Below are 26,066 nucleotides of genomic sequence, written 5' to 3'. Positions count from 1 at the left end.
CGAGGCGGCTGGTTGCTGGAGGCCGGTAACGAGCGCTGCAGGTGGCGCAGAGAGCGATGGAGGCGACGATCGACAGGGAGAAGAGTGGCGCAGAGAGCGATGGAGGCTTGATTTTTTTCTAACCCTCAATTGCAATTTGGAAATGGGGAAGAAGAGCTGAAGAGGCGGCAGGCTGCTGCTAATTAGATTTAGGGCTACACTCTTTTTTACTATTTTTTTAAAAGAGATGGTTAAAAAATGAGATATTACAAAAATAATAATTTAAATGTTAATATTATATATATATATATAGTAGATATATACAATAACAGTCAGAATTAAACATTATAAAATTTTAATTAAAATTATATATATATAAATATATATATTATATATATATATCGAATCGAATATCTACGAATATCGAATCGAATATCAATATTTCATTTAAGTATTTGAATAATAATCGAATCGAATCGAATATTTGTTATCGAATACGAATCGAATAATTTCGAATACGAATCAGGCAATTTCGAATCGAATCTCGAATCGAGCAAAATTATTCGATTCATTTACAACCCTACCGCCATCCCCCTAAGAAAATGTTCAAAGCCGCCGTCTTTTTTTATATTGATAAAAGCTTTCAATCACGCGCCAGGGATGCGACCTAAAAAAAAATATAAAGTTTGACGATTAAAAAAAATTAAACTCACACCTATATATATGTATATTATATAATCGGATATCCATTTATAATTCATACTAAATTATATGAGCTATCATTACTTAAATGATTTATAAGAAATAATTAATGATAAAATAAAAATACCTTCATATTTATTTATTTATTAAATTAAGTTGAGAATGAAGGATTGAGATAGTTTTAGAACTTGATGGTCGCAATAAAAAAAGATTCTGGACGGCCAAGAAAGCGGTAGTTTACATTATTGGACTTCATTGATGCCCAGCGGCCCATTTAAGTTCATTCTTAAATGACGAAATAAAATCCAATCAGGCTAAATTAACAATTACTCCCTGTTTATACGAAACTAACATTTGCACACCGTGCAATGCATGAAAAATATTTTTATATTTCATATTTATATAAACTTGATACCAATTCAATCAATTCAAGTATCATATTTACTAATGTAATAAAAAGTTAATTTTAACAAAATATATTTGAGTTGAATATTGAAAAAATAAAAAATAAGAAAAATTCACTATAATAAAAATTGATATTATGAAAAGGAAAAAAATATATAAGTTAAAAGAATGTAAATGAAAATAAAAATAAAAAAGAAATGAAAAATAGATTTATTAAAAAAAGATGAGAGAGGAGAGAGAATGTTTTGAAATTGATTTGAAATTGAAAATTGCATTTTTAATATAGTATAGATACTATGATACTCCCTTCATCAACGGAATATTTACCATCATTTTTTTTTTCAATTTATACATAAAAAATTGCAACTTTTCATTTATAATAAATAGACTCCACATAATTTTATAATCACTAAATTTATAATCACTTAATTAAAAATTATATTTATAGTGAAACCTTTACTCCACTACCAATCATTTTATTAAAACTTGTATCGTTCAAAATGTGTAAATTTTTGTGGATGGAGGGGAATATAAGTGTTGGTTTCGTAATCTTTATAATCCCCAATTGTTATTATATTTGAAGTTTTAAGATTATATTTTCTTCAAAATCCCTATTGTATTTAGCTCCAATATTATTTATAGAAACAATTATCATCTCACTTTTCATTGCTGTTGCAACACACACAGTCGCACACTCTCTCTAATTGCATTTGAAGGAATCTCCCATAAAAAGGAATAATTCCACGGGGATATTCATACACCAAAACCTCAAGGCTAAAGGCCAATTTCATATATATAATGTTACTTTTTATTTCCAACATATTTTGTTAAACTTGTTCCACATAGTAAAATTACACAAATGAGACAAGTACAGTCTACATACATTAATTCCAGCCTAACACATATTGAAAAACATAATACATTAGCAAGGAGAATGGGTAGAGGAAAAAAGCCAAGAAGCATGTCCACAGTGGATATGTAGTTTGTGAATATGCAAGAATTCCAATTATTGCACAAACCACCAAAATTGTCAGCACCTCAGCTGAATAATCCCATTTCAATCCCTTTATATATACAATAGCCAAAAGTGTTGACAATCCCATGATGTTGTTCATCACCACCCCACCATATATCTGCCACAAAATCACTTATGAAATAATAATACTAAAACACAATGAATTAAACCACACAAACTAACCATACCTCTGAAAATGTCAAAGAAGAGGTTCTTGAGCTCTTCTGGCTTGCTGGGAATATTGCTGATATTGCTGAGAGTGCATTCAAGGAAATGGGGACGACGACGAAGGAGACGAAGAAGGCAGGCACGCCGATGGCGTGTGAGAATTGTTGGATGCTGGTCTTGAGAGGTCCAGAGAGAAATGTCACTATAGCAATGCCTAACATCACTTGGAATATGGATTTGCTTGAACCCCATGTCAATACCTTCAAACGCCTACTCTCATTCCCACCACCTTCATACACTAGATTGTCAACTTCTCCCCACATAATCTGCAGTTCTTCCATGTGTTAATACTAGGTAGATCAATTTGATGCAAAATTGTACATACCTTGTCAAATTCATCAATTGATCTCTTTGCATCTTTGCATTTGGTCACATCCATGGCTTTGTTAAGCCATTTAGTCATTCCATGAACGAATTCTTGTTCGTCAACAATGTCATCGCCATCCTTATCGAAATCCTTGACCAACTTCTTCACCATTTCTTGATGATGCAGCTGTGAATCTCCTCCGCTTGTCACTGTACTAGTACGAATCAACTGTTCCAGCTCAGGCCGCGACAGCGAGTTGCTTCTGTCTCTGTCGAATTGGTTGAACAGACTTTGCAGTTCATCATAATACACAAAGTTAGTGCAATGGATATGAGAGAGAGAGACAGTCTAAGAATGAGCAGAAGATAAAAAAGGGAAAAGTATATATACGCTTTGATTCGCTCCATATTAGGCCTTCCATCATCTGTGACAAGATGTTCTGCTTCAAGCTCTTCCCTGTGGGCGTGCTTCAATATCCTTGCCATTAGATGCTCAATTTCAGCCTTTCCTTCAATTTTTTTCTTCTTGGAATCACCCTTCTCAGCTAGGCGCGAGGCTTCATTTATCCATTTCGTGCATCCCTCTACAAACTCGTCTTCTTCGATTCTTCCATCTCGGTTGAGATCAAAGGTTTTCAACATTTCTGAAATGGCATAACCTTTCTCCACTTCCACTTTCCCAGACTGAATCTCCTGAATCAGTTTTTCTAATTCATGTAACGTTATGCATCTATCAGCATCTTGGTCTGTCTGATCAAATAACCTGAAATTGTACAAGTCATTACTAATAATGGAATCTTGCTAAAACAGAAAGCTAAAATGCTGGAAATCACATTACCCTTTAATGACTGGGATGTTAGGTTGGCCGCTGTCATCAACGAGCTTCTCTTTCGCGTGCCTCTGCACGTGCTGCAGAAATCCCACAAGCAGATTCTCATACTTGGAATACTCCAAACTCCTTTCCTGGATCCAAGGATCAAAAATCTGCAACAGCAAGTTTATAAACATATCAGAAAAAAAACAACAAATGTAAGCTTACATGTATCATCTCACCTGATACAAGAAGTATGAGAGCAGCATCAGCGTTGAAACGACGAGGGCGATCAAGATCACCATTTGTGTCCCAAATGATGAGTCGAAGACATTGGCCACTTGCACTATAATGTAAGGGATCAAGGACAGAAGCATGATTCCAGCAGTGTAACATGTCTTTTTGTCGAGTGTTGTTCCTGTATCTGCACCAATCAAACATGTCTTAATTCTCAATATCTAGTTTTAAATTCTTTTCTCATGATGAAGAAAAACTAAACCTTTCAACTGTGATATTTTTTGTTTGAACAGCCAAGCTGAGGAATGATGATGAGCAGCAGCAGACTTATCAGCAAGAAACTCTTTTCTGCCAAATATCACACACATTCCCCACACTATAGTAAGATTGAAGACAGTGGATCCAGCATATACGCCTACCCCGGATGAAACTGACTCTTGAGCACTCTCTTTGCTCTTCAGAACTCCAGATACTACAAATAACAACACAAAAAATTTGTTTTCTTTTTCACACACACACACACACACTCAGAAAGAAAGAATCAGTAACTACTTACCAATTACCATAGCTATCTTTGGCAACACTGCGAGTATACGAAAAACACTAGCACCATAAACACCGGTACCTAAGATGTTGAAGAGTGCCTTGCTCCCTCGGCCGATTAGCTTTCCTCCAATGATCAACAAATACTGATAAACAACTATCTGAAAAATATAGCCCCCTATGTTGTCTGCACATGGGAAGAAGCCATAACTATGCACGCAGTTGCTAGTGACGAGGGGAAGAGCTCTCCCGGAGTTGAGAAATGGAGGGTGAATCCCATCAGCATCAACCCCATCAGAGATTGAATTATCTGAAGCATTAAGCCTCAGAATACGACCAGCGACAGTATCAGTTACAGACAACAGTGAGTAAAAGACTAGACTTGGTACGAGGATAGCCATTAAAAGGCTAGTAAAAGTAGCTTACATAAACTTAGCAAGCAAATAGCCGTAGATTATATAACAAATTCTTTACTGATGAACTACAAAGAAGTGAAACATGCATTCACAAAGAACACGTGGTTCACCTACTTAGAAGAGACCTTCCAGAAAAAGATTGGCATTTTCTCACTTTATTTATATTCCAAAATGTGAGGTACAAATTCCTTGATATATAACTTCTTTTTCTTACAACTTTTTTAATCATTTAAAAAATGTCCTAAGGGATCAATTCCTTGATTACTTTGCATAAAATTAGATGGGAATCGAAACAATTAGCATATAATATTGCCAGCCAATGCATATCAAATATATAAATATAGGATGCTTTCCAATTAATGACACTGATAACATTTTGTTACAATGAGAAAAAATATATCTGCATGTAAAGTAAAATTTACTCACATCAAAACTAAAAGTAAATACGAATATATTACACAAATTATTCTAACCATAGCCTTCCTAAGGCCATCCTAGAACATAAGTAAGTACATAGGTTGATGCCAGAGAAACCGGGTACAAGAGCAGAACGACATAACCCAACCAGCGAGGGAATGAGGTGCGGAAGCCTGTCAGAGCCGTCATCACAGTGTTCATCGTAATAACTACCAGAACTTCTGCAAACACATCTACGGACAGATTCAGAGCATAGACTGGTGCAAGGAATACAATCAAACTCACCACGTTGTTCATGTACACACTATTGTAAAGCTGCACAAGGAAAAATGAGAAATTTCAGGACATGGAAAAAGCGATATCTTCATGTATGCATGGATTTATTTTGATGGAACAAGTGAAGAACTTACTGCAGAGAGTGTCAAGGAAATGGAATTCTGCGTCTTCAGTCTGGATGAAGCGAATGTTTGGACTGCAACTCGATAATTCATAGCTAAGGGTATGACCAAGTATGAGACAGAGAAGTTAGGCAGATTTGCAGCTGTGGCGAAACCCACAACACTGGTGATCAGTGGCTCTGCAAAAGCGCACATCAATGCAATCCCGAGAATCACCAAGGAAAGAGCTTTCAGATAATTCAGCCAAGTAGTTATAGCACTTTGGCTTCTGCTTCCGCTCGAACTGTTACTCCCACCCAACAAGCCCTGTTGTAATGGGTCATTGTCCTGAAATTTGGCATTATGTACAACTATATAAGATCAGCAGCTGCATTTTTATTTTATTTTTGACAGAAATGTGACTGAATTTCATTTTTTTTAGTCCTTGTACCTGAGAATTGGTTCCTTTGATGCGGTTTATTCTCTCTTTGGCCAGATCAGCGAGTAATTTGGTCATGCCTTCGACAAATTCTTCCTGATTGATACGTCCATCTCCGGTGGTATCAAAAGACACCAAGATGTTTTCGACATCCCTGTCTGTGCTCAAATCACCTTCATCCATCCTCACACCTAAGAGCAGAACTCTAAGTTCTGCTGCAGATATAGACGTGCTTTTGTCCTTGTCGATTTGCTTAAACAGGCTGCAACGATACCAAGACAGAGCTGATGAGCAACGGAAATGTTGGCTTTTGATGAACTGATTATGCATTCTCCAAACTCGAAAGTTTGACAAGTCACTAAGCAGTTTTACACAAGTAGCATGATCAAATTTGATGTTGAGCTACTTACTCTTGTATTTTTTTAGTATCAGGCCTGCCATTTCTGGATAAGAGTCTCAGCAGCTTGTCCTTTGCATATTTACTCATCAAATACTCGAATCTACGGGACTGAATCCAAGGCTGGAATGCCTGAAAAATGTTGAGCATAAAAATGGTAAGATGAGGGTGGAAATCAAATCCCATTATTATTATCTTAATGTTTCTCAAACACTTGTTCTTTTACCTGATATAAGATGAAACCGAAAAGCAACATGACTGAGACGATTAGTGCAATGAGAAGAATCACTCTTTTCACTGATGATGAGCTGAAAGCTTGTGCTAGCAAAAGGATGAGAAATGGAATCAAGGGTATCAACATTATCCGTGCAGTGTAGCTCGTCTCAACATCCGTTACAATACCATAACCTGCACGACCGAGAGAGAGAGAGCAGTCCATACCAATTAGATCAACATAAAATTTCACAGCTCAACCAGGGTAGATAAAAAGATGATTAAGTGCCACCTTTTGGTGTGGTTTTCTGGCTTCCAGATTTGTCGATAGTTGGAGCCTCTGAGAGATCATAGCTAGCAAGGATAACGGCGACACCCCATATCAGTGTCAGAATCAAAACCGTTGATCCTGCAACAAGTCCCATTCCAAGTGTGGCCCTTTCTTGAGCAGCCTCTTTGGACCCCGAAAGCACCGTTACTGATCAAGAAACTAACATACATCAGATTTTTATTTTCGTTTTATTTCATCAGGTTGAACACTAGTTATATGGTGAAAGTCTGCAGCTTTTCTTTTCATGGTGATCAAATTTGATATATTTCATTCAGGTCAATCAACTGTGAGAAAAAAAAAAATGCAATATCTTGCAAGGAAAAGACAGTAAACAGACATGGATACAACATATTTCATGCTTGCAATCTTGTTCTTGAACAGTCCTTTTCCCAACATGTATGTAGGACTTGTTAATTTTTTTAGATGAATCAACTTTATACACATCATTCAAGTAGCTTAAAAATTGTGAAATTCTGTCGAGTCTCGACCAATTCTAATGGGAATTCTAAACATTTGGTCATCGTTAATCTATCACGTTCATGAGGAATCACGAACATAAATAATCAAGATTTCTACTATTTATTCATGTGGGAAATACTATATACTATAAACTTTATATGAAAATGTATACACGTGGAAAAAAAGATGATGTGACATCGCCACCGTCGATCTTGGCAATCAACAACTGCCAAGTGTCTATTATTAAATTAATAAAAAAGTTGAATCCGCAATCTCGTCAATGACTTTTTTGTAGTATTTGAAACTAGTGCAAGATAACCTGGCAATGTCTAACACAAGGTTCTAAAAAAATTCAATCGATTTTCATTATTTTTATCGTGGAACAACGACTTTTCAATATTTTACATTCCTGGTCTAATCCCATATTGATCAAGGAATAAAATAAGTAAATAGAAAGCTCCCCATCTGAAAACAATAAACGAACACACCCAAATCGGAAATTCCATTTGAATTGGTATAAATTCAGACAAGAACTGAAGTAGAGTTAATTATTCTCATTTCTCCATGCATGTGGTAAGATTTGGAGTTTGTGGAATAAAGTCAACGACAATGGAGTCATGTGCAAACAGCTAGATGTTTTGGATTTAATAAGGTAAAGGAACTAACCAAGAATCACGACAATCTGCGGGATTGTGCCAAGAAACTGAAACAAACTGGCTCCAAATATGCCGGGGCCGATGGTTTGGAAGAAGAGGTCGGATCCGATGCCGACGTATTGGCCGCCGAAGGTGAGCAGGATTTCAAAGACGACAACCAGAAAGAGCAGCCCCCACACATTGCTGGAGCACGGCAAGAACCCGTAAGTCGGCTGGCACGTCTCCGTCGCGCTCGCACCCCACCACTGCTCCTCCCTAATCACACGGCTGTGAGCTACGTGGCTCACAAGTAGAAGCACCACACAAGTTATGCTCATCTTCGCCATGCCCATCATACTGTAGAGTAAAGTGAAATCCAATCTAATTTGGAGATGAAGAAGATATGGAGTATAATTCTGTGGAGATTAGATGGAATCTATGTAGAGGAGTAGACATTGAAAGACTTGTTTTTATGCAACAAGTTGGCGGCGCCTGTGAGATTTTAGCCGCCGAGACCACGTTTTATTTATTGGAGGGGAAACGTCGAAAAATCCACAAAAACACGACGTAACGCTTGAATAATATGCATTATTTAGCAAATCTCAGCAACTCTTTCACCTAACCCCACTAGTAAGCAAGCTGCCAATCAATATTTAACGAGTCTCCAACATTCAATACCAATATTCAGGTGCCAATCAAGAATCCTACTTATCGTTCAAGGGAAACTTGCTCATTTTTAAGCAAATTATCGGCGGAAATATTAGAAAATATGATATTTAAACTGTATTCGTAGACAAAGATATGCAGGTAGAAAAATCACGTTTGTGATAATTTAGCTGACTCAGGTAAATAATTTAATACAATTTTGTCAGATTTTTCTTGCTGTGCTAAGCACGAAAAGACCAGAAAATGTAATGAAATAAAAAATAAACTACGCCAAATGCATTATGAATATGGAAGCAATCACGCGTATCCCCACTTGTACATAGATTTAAGATAGATTCGGTACCAGAATATAATTTTAAATAGACAAAACTGAGTGATACCAAACTCAGGGGTGGCAACATTTAATGTTCCACTTCATAAATTTCATTGATTTTGATGAATGAGAAAGTAGCAGCACCTCAGGATTCAGAGAAGATGCACAAACGCAAGGACAAAAATCAATAGATTTGTGTGTGTGCATGAGGCCATCATCAGACAATAATCTTATGCAGGAATGTGATCACTAAGATTATTGTCAAAGAAACTCCAAACAGCCAGCAATCACTACCGATTGACATGATAGTGCCTTGAGACGATGCACGTAAAAGCACTAAGAGTGCAATCTAGGATCGAGCTGTTGGCGGTGATAGAAGTGTGGAGCAGCCTCTGGTAGCCACGAGGGGTCTATAGTGATCACATTGCGCATGTACTGACGTTCAGTCGAGACAATAGAATGGTAGATCACCCACTTTGGATTCACTCTGCACAAGACATATAAAAATCCTTCACTATGGAGCACAGATAATATGATGCAATATAATTGTAATCTCTAATAGATTTAGTTCAACCGGGAGAAAGTAATTATATACAATTAGATATACTGATGCAGGTCGAGGATGAGGTAAGCAGAATGGTATGTTACATGTTCCTTTTTTTCGTTTTCTTTTTGTAACAAACTGAGCAATTAATTACAAAACTAGGGAAACAAAAGTATCCTAAATGAATTGAAGCATGCATGAAGGATATAATTTAATACAAGGATCTATGTGCTTGCAGAATGGATAACTACTTTTACTGAAGAATCTGATGCTTCTTATTTCTATAAATACATGGTGAAGAAAATAATATCTCAAAACCAGAACATCAATACAAGCAACGAGATGACTTGCATTATCATAACTATTTGAATACCTGAATAAGAAAATAAATAACACTCCATCTGACCTGAATAACACAGATGAAGGGTGAATATAGACTTCTTGTGCACCTCGTATAGTTTTGTATGACCCATTATGGCTGAAGGCCTAAAGATAAGCAACAGTTTACGGACACAGATCAAATTATGCAGAGACAAAAGTTTTCTCCAATAATGTGAGTTTGATATTAAGATCTGTATGCATGAAAAATAGTAACACTTACTTCTAAACGACAGGCATTAGAGAAAAATCCAGCAGTAACTGCCTTCCTAACTGCCTGCGGAGTCCAATAATCAATTAAAGAAATTAAGAAAGTATTGCATTTTTTAAGTAACAAACACAACAGAACATTGAGCGAACAAGTGTGTGCAATACACTCTACATATCAAGTCCGCTATCACATTATCAATCATGTGAGCAGATATCATGAAATCCAAGTTTGTCATGACTATTTGCACTTACAAGCAGTCCAAAGATGTTAAAAATAATACGATAATTCCTAGTGAGGTGGCGATAATTTATTTACGCAAGCACATGTAAGAGTGGCACATCTATTCCTAACTAAATCCATGCATAGGTGCAGTGCGGATAATTAACAATGTTTAATCGGACCATGGTTTTGCCTAGTAAGAAAGAATTGAGCGCTCTCTAAGCTAAGCAACAAAGTAATCATCAGATGTTCCCATGTACTAACCTGCATATCATGGTCACAAGATTTTAGGGCTATGCCCAAACGTTGTGCTATTCTTCTCAACTGTTTTCGGATATCGTCAACCTTTTTCTGCAGGCGAAGCAAACCAAAATCTAAGACGAGCACATTGAAAATTTCAGAATTTGTACTGCATACAAATTACAATACTTACCATTGCATGGTAGTTTATGTGATTCCTGTGACACCAACTCGAAGATTTACTAGACTCAACAAATCCTCTATACACGTTTAAGAAGGTAACATGATCACCCTGCAAAAGAGCTAGGCTTTTATAAGCAAAACCATAGAAAACATGGATTTGTAGATTAAGAATGTTCTGTTAATTGTCAATTCAGAAAACACGAAAATTACAAATTCATCTAAATCCATAAAAGCTGAATGGTAAATCCAATTACAGTTGGCTTCTTACCAAGGTAAGATGTTTAGTTAAAGCTCAAATAAGTATAAGAAAATCCATGAAAAACTAATTTCTGTTGCATCATGGAATCAGAAAATGTGCAAATTGAACAATTTCATATGTAGTACAAAATTAACTAAAGGAGTACTTGTTGACAATAAGAAGTGCAGCATTCCCATATCCAATTTTTCCTGAAGCTAAAATTTAAGTAGTTCAGTATCTAGAACGAAACTATTGAATATGCATGGTAACCATTGTATATCAGAAATCTGGAAACAGTAACCAAAGTAGAATTATAGGTTTCTCTCTTCCAGTGCAAAGAAAGATAGGACTGATAGATGATTTATTTATTAGAAATGCAGAGATATGTTATTGGCAAATTCCATCACATCATTTATGACCAACATCCAATCAAAGGCAGAAGCAGGAGTTTTAACTAATAACAACTTGGTAGGTAGTAATTGATTAATCAAAATCCAATTAATGAGGTCCTAATAATTTCTTCTTTTCGGTCTCAATTCAATTTTCACATCGAGCAATCATTCATTTTCCCACATTTTTTCCGTCCTGATACTAGTGTGAAACCAACCAAAAATACTGTGGCTGCTGAGTACAAAAAAATAAGCTAATGATTATGCATACCATACCCAGTCACTCGTAAGCCAAATGAAACAATGGGTCAGCGGTTTATGAACTCTTTGAGAGGTTGCCAGGCCATATTTTGTTCAAAAATCTGTATGCATTTTATATGGTCAAGACATATACTAATTCTAATAGAGCCAAAGTATAGGACAACCATTAACTTTAAGGAACTCTCACACATAGTCTGATACTTTCGGTCAATTAATAGTACCTACAGCTTCTATAATAATTATCCATTTAGAAGTAACTATGTTTTGCCTAATCCAAAAGGCACTATAAGGATATTTGAAAAGCTCAGAACTTCTTTGTTGAGATACAAGGATCCTAGAACCTGCGAATGAAAATTTGTGCAGGGCATATGATGGATGAGTAGAAAGAGAAAACACCTCAGCAGCAGCAAATCTCAACTTGGCTTCATCCAGTTCCTTTTCTGATCCCCTGACAGAATACCAGATCGACTTCATGGGAGAAAGGAAATATGGGAAACAAAAAAGGATGAAATGTGAGAAATTAAGTGTTTTACGATCATCAAATCCAAACAAAATATCATTTATGCAACTCCTACTGGCATTTTAAAGTTGCAACTATGATAAAATAATAGCAGAATGCAGAGATATTAACTGAATAGAAGTTGCAAAAAAAGATAGCAAACCTGTATGGACAGCACAGCAGCAATAGTGATGGCTTCCTCAGAACATCCATAATCGTTTGAAGCTAAAATCATTTTGGAAACCATTGGATCCTGCATATACATTTGCTTAGCAAGAGAAAGATTACAATAAATTCTGCATAACTGATTGTTAACTCTCCAGATGAACCCATCGAGACACTAACTTTTTTCTTATACTCGGCATCCAGATGTGGCAGCCTTGCAAGTAAAGTCGCATTATACACAATTTTTTATTAAAAAATAAAAGGTGAAAATATAACATTATTTTGCATCAGCTTAGATACTGGAAGAGTAAACTAAAACACCAGAAAAAATATCACACAATTTTAGACCCTCTTTTCCAAAGGCTCACTGGCACTTCATACGGAACACCAACCAGCATCAAGATTTATATTGTTTGCAATTCAAAACTGTGAAAAATTGCAAGTTTGCAACTCTGAGTTGGCCTAGTTGTTCCATAAATATATCTTCTCTACCATCAATTCTGATTTTCTGAAATATGAATATTTTAATATATAAAAGTCAAAATATACAAAATCCATAACTTTTTCAAGCTAAAATTGTTTTGAGGATCACTGGATCCTTCCAAACAATATAGTGACTTACACCTGGAAAACGAGTACAAGTTTTACTTATCTAGAGTGACCTATTTTGCAGGAGTGACAGACACTAAAACCTACAGATACATAAAGGCAAAATGTTATTTTGATCATCCATCTTAGATAAATCATTATTCGTGTAAACCTGACAAAAATACATACCCTTGATATCCACTAATTTAGCAAAGATTAGGATGGTTCTCATGATTTACCTTCACTCTGGTTCACTTTCACATAAAAAGCAATGACTATCTAATGCATCAAAATTCCTGTTTTCTAAATCCAGAAACTTGCTAGGTTTTAAAAACTAAAAAAACTCAAAAGTTTTGAAAAAGTTTTCTATAACACAACCTCCCTCAAACAATTTGGCAAAAATCAACACACCCCTTCCATGCCCCAACTGCTCCAGTACACTTCACATGAAAAAAACAATGATCGTCCTGTGCATCAGAATTTCTATTTTCTTCCATGACAAACTTAATGTGAAAAAGAAAAAAGAAAAAAAAAATCAAATTTGTGTAGCACATAAAATCATCATCGATACAATTATAAGGGAGCTTGGGCTTCAGAAACTTACTAGTGGAATTTCAGCAATTTGGAATCCAGCAGGAGATGTAAGTTTTGCATCGTCATCAATAACTCCAAGGGAATACAACACTTCAAGTGCTCTGATCAGTGCTTCAGGCGAGGGTGATGCTGGCCAGTCGAACCCCAAAATATTGTCTATCCCTAAGGCTTTTAACTGGAGGAAAAAAAAAGATATCATCAGGAAGCCCTCAAGAGGATAAAAGATTTAATGCATGATGGGAATTCCATCGGAAGTTCGTGATATCACTGGTATGGTTGACAGGTGACTAAATAGGACAAAAGGAACTCAAAAGAGAGATGTACGGGATACCTTTCTCAATAGAGAGATGTACAGCCCAATTTTCATGATTCAAACAACATTTACCTTCAAACTGATTTGTGATGCACACATACCTGAATAACACACGAAACAAGGTTTGACCTCTGTATCTCTGGTATACCATCAGAAGACATCTCATTTACATAATATTCTTCAGTGTAGAGCCTGTTTAAGGTGAAGAAAAGGAAAACACTCAAACTATCATGTATCCATTCAGTCATTCTTTCTCCTTTCTTCAGCAAGAAGTAGATTTATTTCCAAGTAATATTAGACAGTCAACAGCTCAGAAGACAAGGGTTCAGCACCTGTAACACTTTCCAGGTCTAACTCTTCCCGCCCTCCCAGCCCGTTGTCGAGCTGAAGCCTTTGATATTGGGGCCACGACCAGATTTTCAATATCAGTTATCTGTTGAAAAGTCGATTTAGGCTTAACTTGAGGTGAAAATTAATAAACTTTTATTCTTATTGCTTGACAAAGATGCAGCCAGGACTCATTGTCTGCATGCTTCACATTTATTATTTTTCATTGCTTCATATCCCTATTTAATCTGCTTGACAATGAGTGGGACATATGTGATTGCTGCTTAGCCCTTTAAATTTACTTAATTTTTATAGCACTACATGATCTGTCAGCATATATTTCATGTCTGATTTCTAACTCTTCAAGTGCATAGTTGATTTCCCTTAAAACTAATGTGGTCATCTTCTCACATGACGACCATTATAGCTAACTAACTAACATGCTCCACCATTTTCCAGCCTATGCACAATCAATTGTGAGTCAGTAACCTAGACGTGCCAAATGCTTTTACAAGAAAATATTAAGCATCAACTTGAACAGTAATAATCAGAAATTAGTCATGACATGAGAAGTGTCAGTCTCACTAAAATTGCCAAAAGATGGACTAAGATGATGAGATGAAGAAGAAGAAGAAGAAATTGAAAATAATTCATGAAAGCAAGAAAAGGACTGGAAACACGTACAGGGTTATAGAACCGTTGCTTTGAGAACCCACAGTCAACAACATAGACAACGCCCTGAAATGAGATTGAAAAGGTAAGAAACAAGGATCAGCAGCTAATTTAGAATCAGGGAGAATCAGGAATGCCATCTAACATGAAGTTTTTACCTCCAATGTTAAGGATGTCTCTGCTATATTTGTCGATATTATCACTTTTCTCTTCCCACGAGGAGTTGGAGAAAACACAAGATCCTAGCAAGAAGATCAAAAAAGATAAACAATTACAACATTCAATTACATAGATGAAGACTGAGAATCCAATTTGTTTCCCTTTTTCCAACAGGACAAGAAGAATCAATAACCTGATCAGCACGCGGCAGTCCAGAATACAGAGCTAAAACAATCAATCCTGCAAACAGACAGAAGAGAAATTAATAAAATAGATTGAAGAAAATGCATAGGATATATTACTCACATTCCAACCTAAGTAATGACAATGGTAACCAATTTCAAGCAGTTAATAAGATCAGAAGTAGGGAGATTTTGTATAATTCTAGTGGAAGCTATCTTCAAATCTTATTCACTAAGATTGTTATTAGTTAAGACAAATCAGATGAGAGACAACGAGCGAGTGATTAAATAAACCATGTCTGTCTCTTGCTTCAGCAAATGCCATAGAAGCCTCACTTCTTTTTCAAATGCTTTAACAATGTTTTCTAGATAAAACATTTTATAGCTTCAAGTGCATAATGAAAAAAGTGAACCCTATTAATTCATTCGGTCTTCATGAACTACCTTGATTTCTGTGATTAGAATCTTCCGTAATGAACTGAATTGCAGCATCAATATCATCTTTACCAGTAAGAAATACAAGAATGTCTCCCATTGGCTCCTAGAAAGACACAAGATTAAGATCTTACGCAAATTAAGATTCCTTAATGATAAATTTTAGTAAACCACTGTAAACAAGAAACTGATGGCATCTTGTGAAGTAAAATTTCAGAAATTGATGGACCCCGCCTTATAGTCTTTAGATCTTCCTTGGTAGAAAATCAGATGAGTCTTTGTCCAATATAACTCACAACAGATATACGAATTGAAAACATATGGTGAAAAGGCAATTCTAACTAGACAGATTTCCTATTCTAAGCCAGTCTTTTCTTTTGTGCATTGCATGTGCAGATATCCCTGCAAATCAGCCAAGATATTATCTGGCTGTAGTCCTTGGCGTACCTGGTCATGAATAGAAAGAATGGTCGAAACTGCAGCTCGAATATAATCTGAAACAGGTTCCTCAACATAAGAGGTTTGCACATTGAATCCTCTACCCTACATATTCAGAATCCAAATTGAGATATCCGGCTATAAAGACCAAGAATCATCAACAATAAGATGTATGTATGCATAATGCATCTGTGTGTGTGTGTGTCTGTGCAACAAAGGGTAGCTCTGATCTTGTATGTCAAAAGCAAGATTAAAAGAACATATACCTCAACGGATAGAATGGCAGGCTCTTTCTTTGGTCCATGTCCTTCAACATCTCGTCCTTGAAGCCTTCGGCTAATTTTGATCAAATTTTGAAAAGAATAAGCTCAGAATTTCAAGAGGATATAATTTAAAGAATTGCAAATATAAATTAATAAAAAATATCATATGAACAGATGCCATTTATGAATAAATGTAGTTAGGCAACTTCAAACTAGCATGTCAACGTGTCCAAAAAACCCAAAGAATAATTTAGAATCTTTAAGGTAAAGGAATCTAAAAACCAACTACATATTCAGACAAATTTACACAATAAAACCAAGCAAAAGCACCAGTATATAAGTGCTCTCATGAATTCATAATTATGCTTTACACAAAAATAGAGCACTAATACATGTTCTGAGATTTCTAAACACTACCAGAATTGATAAGAGTCATTTTTCAGAGAGAGTGAGAATAGAGAACATATTGTGTTGCTCCAAAACAAAATATATACCATCAATAGACTAGATTCCTATAGAGCAAATGCCTCCTAACTGAAGAAAGCAACTAGTGCAAAAGTCATTTCTCAGTCAGTAATTGAAATCAGATATTGCTCCAAAAAGATTTAATAATATGATTAATTAAACAATAAGGCCACATCAAATGACACAACTTCTGCATGATAAGGATAAGAATGATAAATTTATAACAAGAAAAACTAAGCTAATTAATATGAAATAAGTTCATCTCTATACTTTAAGGAGCAGGAATATCATGAATATAATAAGAGGCAACAACTATAAGGATACCAATGTTGCTGAAGAAAAACAAATATCACTAACTGCTATCTTTATATTATTCAGATGCCATGAAAAACCTGTTATTAAAGAAGGCAGCGATTGATTTTGCCTCAATTGTAGCAGATGAGATGATAAGGCGAAGCTCCGGTCGACGCCGTTGAATCTGTTTTCAAATAGGTAGTTTCGACTTCAATAAAAGATGTAAGACCAAGCAGAACAATGTATTCATAACAAAAGGTGGAAAATATAAGAAATAGCAGGATCATCACCCATCTCATAGAAGCAAAAAGGTACCTTTTTTAGGAGACCTAACAAAATGTCCGTGGAAAGAGACCGTTCATGAGCTTCATCTACCATGATAACACTGTATAGCCAGAAGCAAAGGATGAGTCCCACTAATGTAAATACAAGCGCGTACTAAAAAAAGCAGCTGAAAACACAAACCACTCAATTAAAATAACAAGATAATAAAGGACAAGCATAGGTTCAACCATCTTCTGCCACTCAAGTTAATCATTCATCAACAATTTGCATGCAGTACAATGTTTTACCTAGCTAAGTTAGCAAAGCTCGCATAGGAATCTTTAGAAAGCAGACTTACCTATACTTGCTTAATAGAGGATCATCCATCATTTCCCTTAGCAAGACTCCATCAGTGAGAAATTTTATTCGTGTGAGTTCCTGATCCCAGAAAGTAAGTCATTGTTAGTGTTTATCAAGCTGTAGAGAGTAAAAGTTCCAAGTTGGAGGAACACTGCCGCATCATGACGTGCAGCTTCCCTATCTATTCTACTACGTTGTCTGCAGAAAACGTGATGTAAAAACTACATATGATATAAATCAGCGGAAATAAGATCACGAGAAGGATAAATGCTCACAGCATCTGTAATATCTTCAAACCGAATTGTGTAACCAACTTCTTCCCCAAGCTTAACGCCCATCTCTTCAGCAACTCTTGAAGCGACAGACTGAACACCATATAGACCTCGATTGTTATAGAGTAACAGAATAAGTAAACATGAGACTCTTGCATCTAAAAAGAATCTGCATACTGGATCATACCTGAACAGCCAATCGCCTTGGTTGCGTGCATGCTATCATCCGTCCACCATCCGCCCATCCAGCTTCTTTCAAGAACTGTCCGGTTTTATTGTATTTTCAACCATTAGCATCAAAGAATCACAACTCCATATTCAATACCCAAGAGTAAGAAGAATGCTCACACAACACCAAAACTCCAAAAAGTAGTAGTAGTACTCAATAGAAGGAAAGATCAATAACTTGGTATAATTATGCTCAAAGTGAAACAAAACATTTCATTCAAACAGTACAACCTGAGGGATTTGAGTAGTTTTTCCACTGCCCGTTTCTCCGACGACGATTGTCGTGCCGTGCGTCTCCACTAAATACAGAATGGCGGTCCTGTACTTGTACACTGGGAGCCTCTGTCTCTGTCTCTCCATGCTCGCGTGCCCATGCCTATTTTCACGCACAATTAAGCAAGCAGGCCACAAATAATCAAAAGAAAAAAAAACTAAAACAGAAGAAAAGGATGAATTTTCACCCCGATGAAGAAGATGCGGCGGAGGTGTAGAACAAAACGCCGCCTTCTTCATCCTCGACAAAGCGAGGTTTCTCTGTTCCCGGCTTCCAGAATCTTGACATTCTTTTCTCTCTTTGTATCGAAGAATTTAGGAGTAACACCGCCGCCGTAAAATAATTACTCGGATTTTCTGGAAGCTCCCAAAACTATGTCTGGTTAAGTCTACGCAATCCAAGAATAGTGTTCTTTCAAGTCTTCCGACATACACTTATTCAGAAATTCTTGCTGTAAGTACTGCCAAAATCGAATGTGATTTAGCTTCTGTTTAGGAACTACTTTGTTAAATTTTGCTAATTTGTATGAATAGATTCGTGCAGATAATTAACGTGGTGTATTCAATTGCTATTTCCATTTTCCACTGCTGTTCTGGACATCATATCAATTTCATACACATTTTTTTTTTTTTGAAATTAAATTTCATACAGATTGGTATAACTGTTTCTTTTATTGGCGGCACGCTACATAAGAATGGCAATTGGCGTTTGAAATTGAAACTTTCTTCTTTTCTTTTCGGAGTTTTGGGAAATAAAATTACAAACTAGTATTTTAAATTTATAATTTTAATGTGACTTTTGAAGTGTGTCAAATTAAATCATCATCTTTTCAATTCTTACAATTTCATTCCCCGATTTTCTCCGATCGTCAAATTATTGAGTTGGAGTTTACGTGGATTAGTTCGCCACATAATATTCATATTACAACATCATTTTTTATAAAATTGCTGAAAATTATAAATTATGATGCAAACACAGGATACAATCTCTTTATAATTTGACAAAATTTTAATTGAAATTATACGAATTGATGTCGTTTAAACCTCACAAAAACGATATCGTCTTTACTAATTCACGTAAGCTCCAATTCAACACTCTGACGATCGAAAAATATTAAAAGGATGATATTACAAAATTTGAAAAGGTGATAATTTTATTCGTCACACTTCAAAAGTCACATTAAATTGCAAATTCAAAATAATTCGTGATTTTATTTACCAAAACCACTTCGTTTTTTTTTGGTAAAGTAGTAGGTAGTGTTGTATGGAAAAAAAAAAAAAAAAAAAAAGAGGTCCAGCAATAATTACCAGAACCAGCAGTTTAATATACAAACTCCTAGTCCTGGCTCAAGCCAACACATGAATCAAGCAAGCAAACAAAATCCTACAAACACCTCTTCCACTGGTCAAAATTGCTCGAATACAAAAAGCGATGGTACACACTAATGCCGTCAAATCATGTTAGTTTTCCATCTTACACTGATAGCGGAAACAGAGCTATCAGAATCCTCGTCCCCATCCTCTCCCCCTCCCATGTCCACCTCGTCCCCTGCCTCGGCCTCGGCCCCGGCCCCCAGGTGATCTCCCTCCATATGATCCTTGAAATGCTCTACTAGATACCTGGTTTTGGTTTTGACTACTGCCCCCTCCACGCCCCCTCTTTAGTGGACTATTACCAGCACCGTTTTGTCCAGGACGCTTCCCTCTGCAGATGAAGACGAGTGATAGTGTTAAGTTTGTCAAAGATGGCAGGTTAAACGTAAGTAAACAGAAAGATAGACACAAAGCAATATATAAAGAGAATTGAACATGCTAGAAAAATATGGATTGTGTAGTGCATTTCTGAACAAGTAGTTGATTTTTAAACATTTCTTCTATCTAGTGAAAAGTGAGCCGAGGAACATACCCTGTGGTGGTAACAGTTGATGTGCCCGAAGGCTTCACCGCGTCCGTCCAAGACAGATTTATTCTCTTATCTCCAATAAATGAGGGTGTTTTCGCATGCAGAGGCTGAATTTGAAGAGAACGGAAAGCAGTCAGCTAAAAAACTAGAGTGTATCTCCAAAATTCTAGCACTTCTACTTACCTGTGTCATAGCCAAGATATTATTGCAAGTTCTTAAACCAGTTGCAGTGTTTTGCTTTTCTGTTTTCTGCATTGTATATGAAAGCATGTAAGTCCATCATCACCAACACACTGATCATTTTCTCACTTGAGAACATGCTGATTCAGACAACTCACAATGCTAGCCTTAGACTCGTCAGATACAGCAGCTGCCAATGCTTTGCTATGCTCTGCCATTCCCTGAGTCAACTTTTTCGTGGTGGCACGAACTAGGTCTTCAACACAATTTAATCTGTGGCATTCAACAAAATTTTGTACCATATTGCAAGAGAGTTTAAACAAAAACAAAGGAACTAACTATGAATGAATCTCAATTTCTTCATACTACTTGCAGAAATTATATAAATTAGCATATGATAGGAACAATGAATTCTTCCATCAGGATCCTTCCTTGTTAGAAAAACTTGTACAGTTCAATATCAAGTATTGCACGCACGTGCAATATGAACTCACCGCTCCGAGAAATCTTTATATTGCTCTGAGAAGTCCTCCCCCAGCCTATCTGACGGTTGTCCAGTCACAATCTTGTAACCACATAAACTATTAGTCGCATTAGGTGCCTGTTAAATAGTGAAAGAATGATTAGCTATGAACATGAAATTTCCAGATGCCAGACAAATAAAATGTAAGATAAGGAAACTCCGTTGACCTTTTGAGCTAGATGGTGGAATGTATATAGCAAGCACTCAACATAAGTAAAATTCATCTCTTCCCCTGATTTTCTTCGAGGCATGGTCTTCTGAAATAAGATAAAAAAGTTTGAACACAAAAACTCACAAAGTGCATTGAGCATATTCTCAGTCTGTCAGTCAAAGTCCAGGAATCACAAATACATTTTCATCATGGATAAAACAAAAATGAAAAGAAATGAAGATCATGAACGATTCCTTGTATGTGGAATCTTTGAAAAAGTAGGAAATCATTTAATTTATCTTATTAAGTCACTTGAAGATGCAGATTCAAAAACTTATGAACTGAAGTAGGAAACACTTTGATTTCATCATATATACTGGGATCAGGTTCTACTTAAAAACCAAGCATGGTGAATCTATTCACCTTTCAAATAAGTGAGCTTGAAGAATTTCCACCAAATCAGAGAGCCAGTGCAGTAAAAAAAGAATGAGCAAAAAACTAAAGGACAAACAATTGAAAATTGGATCCTCATCTTCCTTCTAATGATTAAATCCACTCTAAGATAAGAATTAAAAGTTAACACAAAGATAACAGAAGACATTCAACCACATACATCACACATTACAATATAGTTCAGGAAGTTGCCTTTAGGAGCTGAACCACAGCAGGTAGAATTAGTCTGGAGTCTTGTGGGGAGGTATAAGGTGAACCCTCTGCAAGGTTTTTAAGCAGGTCCACTTTTCGTTCTTCAGGAAGCTGATGAACACAAGGTCACATACTTTAGTAAGTTGTTCCGCCTGCTCTTCTGATAATTTTAAGTTCAGCGAAATTACAATTTTTCTTGAAAAGCCAATAATTTGTTTTAGATAGTCCAAGATAATTACGCGAATACAAGAACTCCCTAAACTGACTAACAAACTAGTATATATGCATCCAGGAACTAGTGGAAAATTGCGAGGACTCTGTCCGTAAAAAATATAGACCAAAAATGATCGTACTTTTCACCTTTTGGAACACGATATTATATAATCTCTAACCAACAAAAAAGGGAAGATCTGGTCTATTGCATATAATCAGCAGAGAAGTTGTGCGAATTTGCACCTTATCAAATACTGGAAAAATGTGCTTGTTCAGATATTTGAAAAACTTGCTATTAGATGCACCCCTCTGCAAGTAGACCAAAAGTCAGCTAAGATAAAATCAAGTACAGTAAGAATGAAGGAGAAAATCCACGAGCACAATATAAACCTCAAAAAATGGAAGAGCCATAAACAGGCATGAAATCAGTCGATCTATATGGTCTCCATCTGAATCCTGTAGTTAGAGAGACATACATAAAATGAGAGTTAATTACGGCCATTCTCGGTAAAGAAAGCAGAATGAAGGTCTGAGAAATGCACATCCTGCTGGGGAATCAACCACATTTTTTGGTTTTGACAATTCCAAAACGAAAAGCATTTGAACAACATGATGTACGATGTAAGCATTTAACAAATTATAGCCAAGTACATGTATTAGGCTTTCGATTCCAAGTGACCAACACCTTCATCCTCAAATATTGGGAACACCACTGATAGTATCTTTTATCAGGACCCAAAGAAAAGAATACATACATCGAATTGTGCATCCAGATCAGCTTGGCTTTCTATAATTTCAATCAGTTCCTGTATCCTCTCTGGACGAGCTTTCTCACCAAACATGCTCAAGCTTTTCAAGAAATCCATGAACATATTAAATTCGGCTCCGGTAACATCTTGTAGGCTCTGTACATTTAAAGTCAAAAGAGTCATGCGTTTTATTGTTTAATTACCATATTAGCTAAAACTGAGATTCTTTGGATTGATTCTTTAAATTTCATTAGAACCAACTGAACTCCATTACCTTGACAGGAAATGGACCATCGAAAATTTTGAATCTGTTGACATCCAAGAAAAGAGACAAAGAGAAGGGAATACAGGCATACCTTTTTTATCAAATCAGTTATATGCCTTTCCATTTGCTCGCTGGGTTTCAAGAGCTCAGCTTTAAGTGGAAAGACCTAAATTAAAGAATGTGGAAATGATTCTTTAAAGATAACTACAAGGCATGAGATGTAAAAAAGGAATTTGAAATCTTTTTACCTTGTCTCTAATGAAAAGTAAGGTCCTTGCACGTAGATTTTCATCTGTTAGTTGCTCGTCAACACTCTCAATATGCTTAAATAGCGCTGTCAAGGAAGCTAAAGAATGCATGAAAATATAAGTCTCGTCAATATAGGAAGAAAGTAAAGTTATTAGCGATGCAGCCAAGACCCAATAAGTTCCAAAGCTATGACATAACGTATCTGAATATTTTGTTACAGATACCACCTACTTAACAAAATAAAGTGACATATAAAGTCAAAAATACAAAACCACAAAACAGATACTTTAGGATCCGAATAAAGATTTTCACACCATAGTTCAAATTCTAAGTTTGTCCATAACAGAATATGGTGTTTTCTAAGTTCTACCAGACCATTAAAGGCTGAAGAGACCATTAAAAAGCCCCGAAAGTGGTAAACAATTAATTACTATAACCCACACACCAGAGGACAATCAGGAAGGTCCTAGTAGCTTTTACTGTCCTCTTACTTTAGTTTACTAGTAGAAAGAACGTACGTTGTACGTGTAATTAATGTTATTTTATTTGATAATCTATTATTTTAGAAAATTTATTAATTCATTACTTTTATTAGATAATTTATTGAATGAATATATTTATTTATAAGCCTTATCAATAGCTATAGATATATATCACATAGATTAAGTGTAATATCTAATGAATTAATATATTCTTATAAATATATAATATGTAAAATAACCTTAAAATAAAATATGTAATAGGGGTAAAATAGGCAATCCACAAGTTGTGCCTTAGGCTCTTTTTCTATTAGGCTCTTAGGCTCTTTTTCTAGTAGTATAGATATAACAATTTGCTCATTTATTTGGACTTAAGTAATATAAAGTGAACTATGCATTTCAACAGTCAATGTTATTGTTTACACAGTCATATCTATTTGAGGATATCTGAAAGTGAAACTTAAACATAAAATATTCATTGAAACAGTGCAAGACTAGAAACATATAGTATCTTCTACTGGATCTAACGCTTAAGGATGATTTAGCAAAACAAGTCGAAACCTTCTGAACAATTAAAGCACAATAAAGTATCAAGAGCACAGATAAAGGGGACAAATGAGACTAAACTTTACAGATGCCATCAAGTCCTACGATAATGACATTGCTTACACAAGCAGACTATACTATTAGGTTAATGATGCAAGCCGAGAAACACACAAACACTATGCCTAATACACGTGCTCAGAAAACACAAGATAATGTATTCCGTGTTGTAATTTTTCATGAGCACTCGAAGCGCTCTAACTGGAAAAGCAATCTCTAAAGTGACTAACTGTTCCTCCCCTTATTACTCTACCACTACCTCCTTATTTAACATAGCCTAGCTTTTTTTATACTGCACACTCATATGCCAAAACAAACAAAGTAGCAAACTCATGTAACTTGAATAGGGAAACAGTATAACACTAACAGAAACTTCAGAGTTTGGGCATGTGACAGTTGCTAAAAGATTTGATATCATCATTCCATATCTCAAGATCAATCTCCTCTTTGAGATGCCAAATTGCACGTGCAGACACTCTTATACATGAAAGCTATCAGCAGAATTATCAATTACCTCGAACATCCTGTCTCAATAAAGACAAAAGTGCTTTATTCACAGCATCACGCTCCACATTTTCCTCTACAAGAGAAAAGACAAAACTTCATAAACCAGGCTATATATCCATGTTTTTACTTATTTAGTAACAAAACAGCAACTTCATAAATTAACATTCTGAAGAGATAGTCAGAGCACTTCATACCAGCGGTAAGGAGCTGTGCAAGAATGTCAACAATTTTGGAAACATGCTCAGGCGTGTCCTTACAGAAAAGTGGTAGTCCACGAATTGCTTGCACCCGAATCTGAAATCATGTGCATTAACAGTGTTAAACATTGTCGCAAATGTGCATTCTAATACGAGTATAAGAACTTCAACCGACAATCATGACCTTATTAGATGCTCAATAACTCAGAAGCTTCTAACATAAGACAATTCTACACATTTGGAAACAAGTTAGATTGCAATAAATCAATAAAAGCTGACCCCAATCTCTTCAGCTTCACACAAATCAAGATGAGCGTGGACTGCATTAACCGATAGTCCGGGAAAGTGCTTGAAGAACCGAGGGATCAGCTGCGCAGCTAATTGCCTGGATTTTACACTGCTGCTCTTCGCCGCTTTTATTATATTCTCGTAATCTTCAGTATGCTGATTGCAACGGAAAATTAACACTAATTAGATATATATTTATTGATCAATCGCTGGAACCCTGAAAATGAGGACAGCTGAAATTGATTGAATTATGCACCTTAGACTTGTCTTTGACTTCGTTGAGGCGTTCGCCATACTCGTAGAGCTTCTCAATGTCCTTCGCCTCGTCGGAAGCTTCTGCCATTGCTCTCACTGTGTGATTGTGAGTAGTGAAAGCCTGCCTGTAGATACAGTTTGCCTGTACGTATAGGTACCAGGACCATATATACGTTCCAACAGTTCAAGTTCGGAAAGGAAAGGAGACTGAGTTGACTCGCAGAGAATTAGCTTAGGGATTTGTTAATGGGATTCTGGATTTGGAGATGGGAAATTATGAAAACCCGATTTCTGTCGGGTCGGAATCATACGCCCGATCCGTGTGAAACTTTTGCTTTTGCTACCTTCGCAACTTTCAAATTTGAACCCTCGAGTAGAAACTAAAAACAACAAAAAAAAATTTTTGCAAAACTATCAAATGTAAGTTTGAATATTATTTGACTTTAAAATATTCTGAATATTATAAAGTTAAATTTATTTGGTTTTTTAAAAATCAATTTTACTTATTATACGATT

At 35.9% G+C, this 26,066-nt stretch overlaps 4 protein-coding genes across 4 annotated transcripts; all 4 read right to left on the bottom strand.

Annotated features, from left to right (window-relative positions):
• Positions 1–1,871: 1,871 nt before the first annotated feature.
• LOC130985399 (sodium/calcium exchanger NCL-like) lies at positions 1,872–4,803 on the bottom strand. Its single transcript, XM_057908357.1, has 8 exons — positions 4,240–4,803; positions 3,946–4,155; positions 3,689–3,870; positions 3,474–3,619; positions 3,027–3,398; positions 2,655–2,925; positions 2,290–2,595; positions 1,872–2,219 (listed from the first exon to the last, which is right to left on the bottom strand). Exons 1-8 carry the CDS (start codon positions 4,625–4,627, stop codon positions 1,971–1,973), a joined length of 2,124 nt encoding a protein of 707 aa, XP_057764340.1. The 5' UTR covers positions 4,628–4,803; the 3' UTR covers positions 1,872–1,970.
• Positions 4,804–4,973: 170 nt separating this feature from the next.
• On the bottom strand, positions 4,974–8,826 carry LOC130985401 (sodium/calcium exchanger NCL2-like). The gene is made up of 7 exons (XM_057908360.1): positions 7,942–8,826; positions 6,778–6,963; positions 6,499–6,680; positions 6,286–6,404; positions 5,888–6,137; positions 5,470–5,784; positions 4,974–5,374 (listed from the first exon to the last, which is right to left on the bottom strand). The coding sequence occupies exons 1-7, from the start codon at positions 8,264–8,266 to the stop codon at positions 5,126–5,128; spliced, it is 1,626 nt and encodes a 541-aa protein (XP_057764343.1). The 5' UTR covers positions 8,267–8,826; the 3' UTR covers positions 4,974–5,125.
• On the bottom strand, positions 8,826–18,977 carry LOC130985400 (probable pre-mRNA-splicing factor ATP-dependent RNA helicase DEAH9). Its single transcript, XM_057908359.1, has 23 exons — positions 18,532–18,977; positions 18,302–18,446; positions 18,030–18,104; positions 17,846–17,935; positions 17,569–17,648; positions 17,262–17,331; positions 17,045–17,130; positions 16,191–16,260; positions 15,934–16,029; positions 15,496–15,592; positions 15,063–15,109; positions 14,869–14,952; positions 14,723–14,776; positions 14,044–14,144; positions 13,813–13,903; positions 13,409–13,573; positions 12,215–12,304; positions 11,949–12,020; positions 10,675–10,773; positions 10,506–10,592; positions 10,035–10,088; positions 9,840–9,919; positions 8,826–9,376 (listed from the first exon to the last, which is right to left on the bottom strand). Exons 1-23 carry the CDS (start codon positions 18,630–18,632, stop codon positions 9,226–9,228), a joined length of 2,085 nt encoding a protein of 694 aa, XP_057764342.1. The 5' UTR covers positions 18,633–18,977; the 3' UTR covers positions 8,826–9,225.
• Positions 18,978–19,535: 558 nt separating this feature from the next.
• On the bottom strand, positions 19,536–25,936 carry LOC130985397 (apoptosis inhibitor 5-like protein API5). The gene is made up of 16 exons (XM_057908355.1): positions 25,552–25,936; positions 25,287–25,451; positions 25,005–25,104; positions 24,818–24,883; positions 23,221–23,318; positions 23,064–23,138; positions 22,714–22,863; positions 22,349–22,414; positions 22,202–22,267; positions 21,746–21,856; positions 21,117–21,206; positions 20,921–21,027; positions 20,585–20,699; positions 20,430–20,495; positions 20,250–20,353; positions 19,536–20,048 (listed from the first exon to the last, which is right to left on the bottom strand). Exons 1-16 carry the CDS (start codon positions 25,636–25,638, stop codon positions 19,844–19,846), a joined length of 1,671 nt encoding a protein of 556 aa, XP_057764338.1. The 5' UTR covers positions 25,639–25,936; the 3' UTR covers positions 19,536–19,843.
• Between the last annotated feature and the right edge of the window lie 130 nt (positions 25,937–26,066).

This window comes from Salvia miltiorrhiza, chromosome 5 (genome assembly GCF_028751815.1).
Source record: "Salvia miltiorrhiza cultivar Shanhuang (shh) chromosome 5, IMPLAD_Smil_shh, whole genome shotgun sequence".
In the NCBI taxonomy this organism is placed as follows: Eukaryota; Viridiplantae; Streptophyta; class Magnoliopsida; order Lamiales; family Lamiaceae; genus Salvia; species Salvia miltiorrhiza.
Note: the sequence above shows the minus strand (reverse complement) of the source record. Positions and strands in the feature narration are given on the sequence as shown.

Coding starts and splice junctions, on each gene's coding strand:
- LOC130985399 (XM_057908357.1), bottom strand. CDS start 4,627: ATGGCTATCCTCGTACCAAGTCTAGTCTTTTACTCACTGTTGTCTGTA. Junction 4,156..4,239: donor AAAGATAGCTATGGTAATTG/GTAAGTAGTTAC, acceptor TGTTATTTGTAG/TATCTGGAGTTCTGAAGAGC. Junction 3,399..3,473: donor AACATCCCAGTCATTAAAGG/GTAATGTGATTT, acceptor GTACAATTTCAG/GTTATTTGATCAGACAGACC.
- LOC130985401 (XM_057908360.1), bottom strand. CDS start 8,266: ATGATGGGCATGGCGAAGATGAGCATAACTTGTGTGGTGCTTCTACTT. Junction 6,405..6,498: donor TCGGTTTCATCTTATATCAG/GTAAAAGAACAA, acceptor AACATTTTTCAG/GCATTCCAGCCTTGGATTCA. Junction 5,375..5,469: donor TTTCCTTGACACTCTCTGCA/GTAAGTTCTTCA, acceptor TTCCTTGTGCAG/CTTTACAATAGTGTGTACAT.
- LOC130985400 (XM_057908359.1), bottom strand. CDS start 18,632: ATGTCAAGATTCTGGAAGCCGGGAACAGAGAAACCTCGCTTTGTCGAG. Junction 17,332..17,568: donor CCTCTATTAAGCAAGTATAG/GTAAGTCTGCTT, acceptor CTGGCTATACAG/TGTTATCATGGTAGATGAAG. Junction 15,110..15,495: donor TTCTAATCACAGAAATCAAG/GTAGTTCATGAA, acceptor GTCTGTTTGCAG/GATTGATTGTTTTAGCTCTG.
- LOC130985397 (XM_057908355.1), bottom strand. CDS start 25,638: ATGGCAGAAGCTTCCGACGAGGCGAAGGACATTGAGAAGCTCTACGAG. Junction 21,207..21,745: donor CTGTGGTTCAGCTCCTAAAG/GCAACTTCCTGA, acceptor ATCTTATTTCAG/AAGACCATGCCTCGAAGAAA. Junction 20,700..20,920: donor TATAAAGATTTCTCGGAGCG/GTGAGTTCATAT, acceptor TGAATGCCACAG/ATTAAATTGTGTTGAAGACC.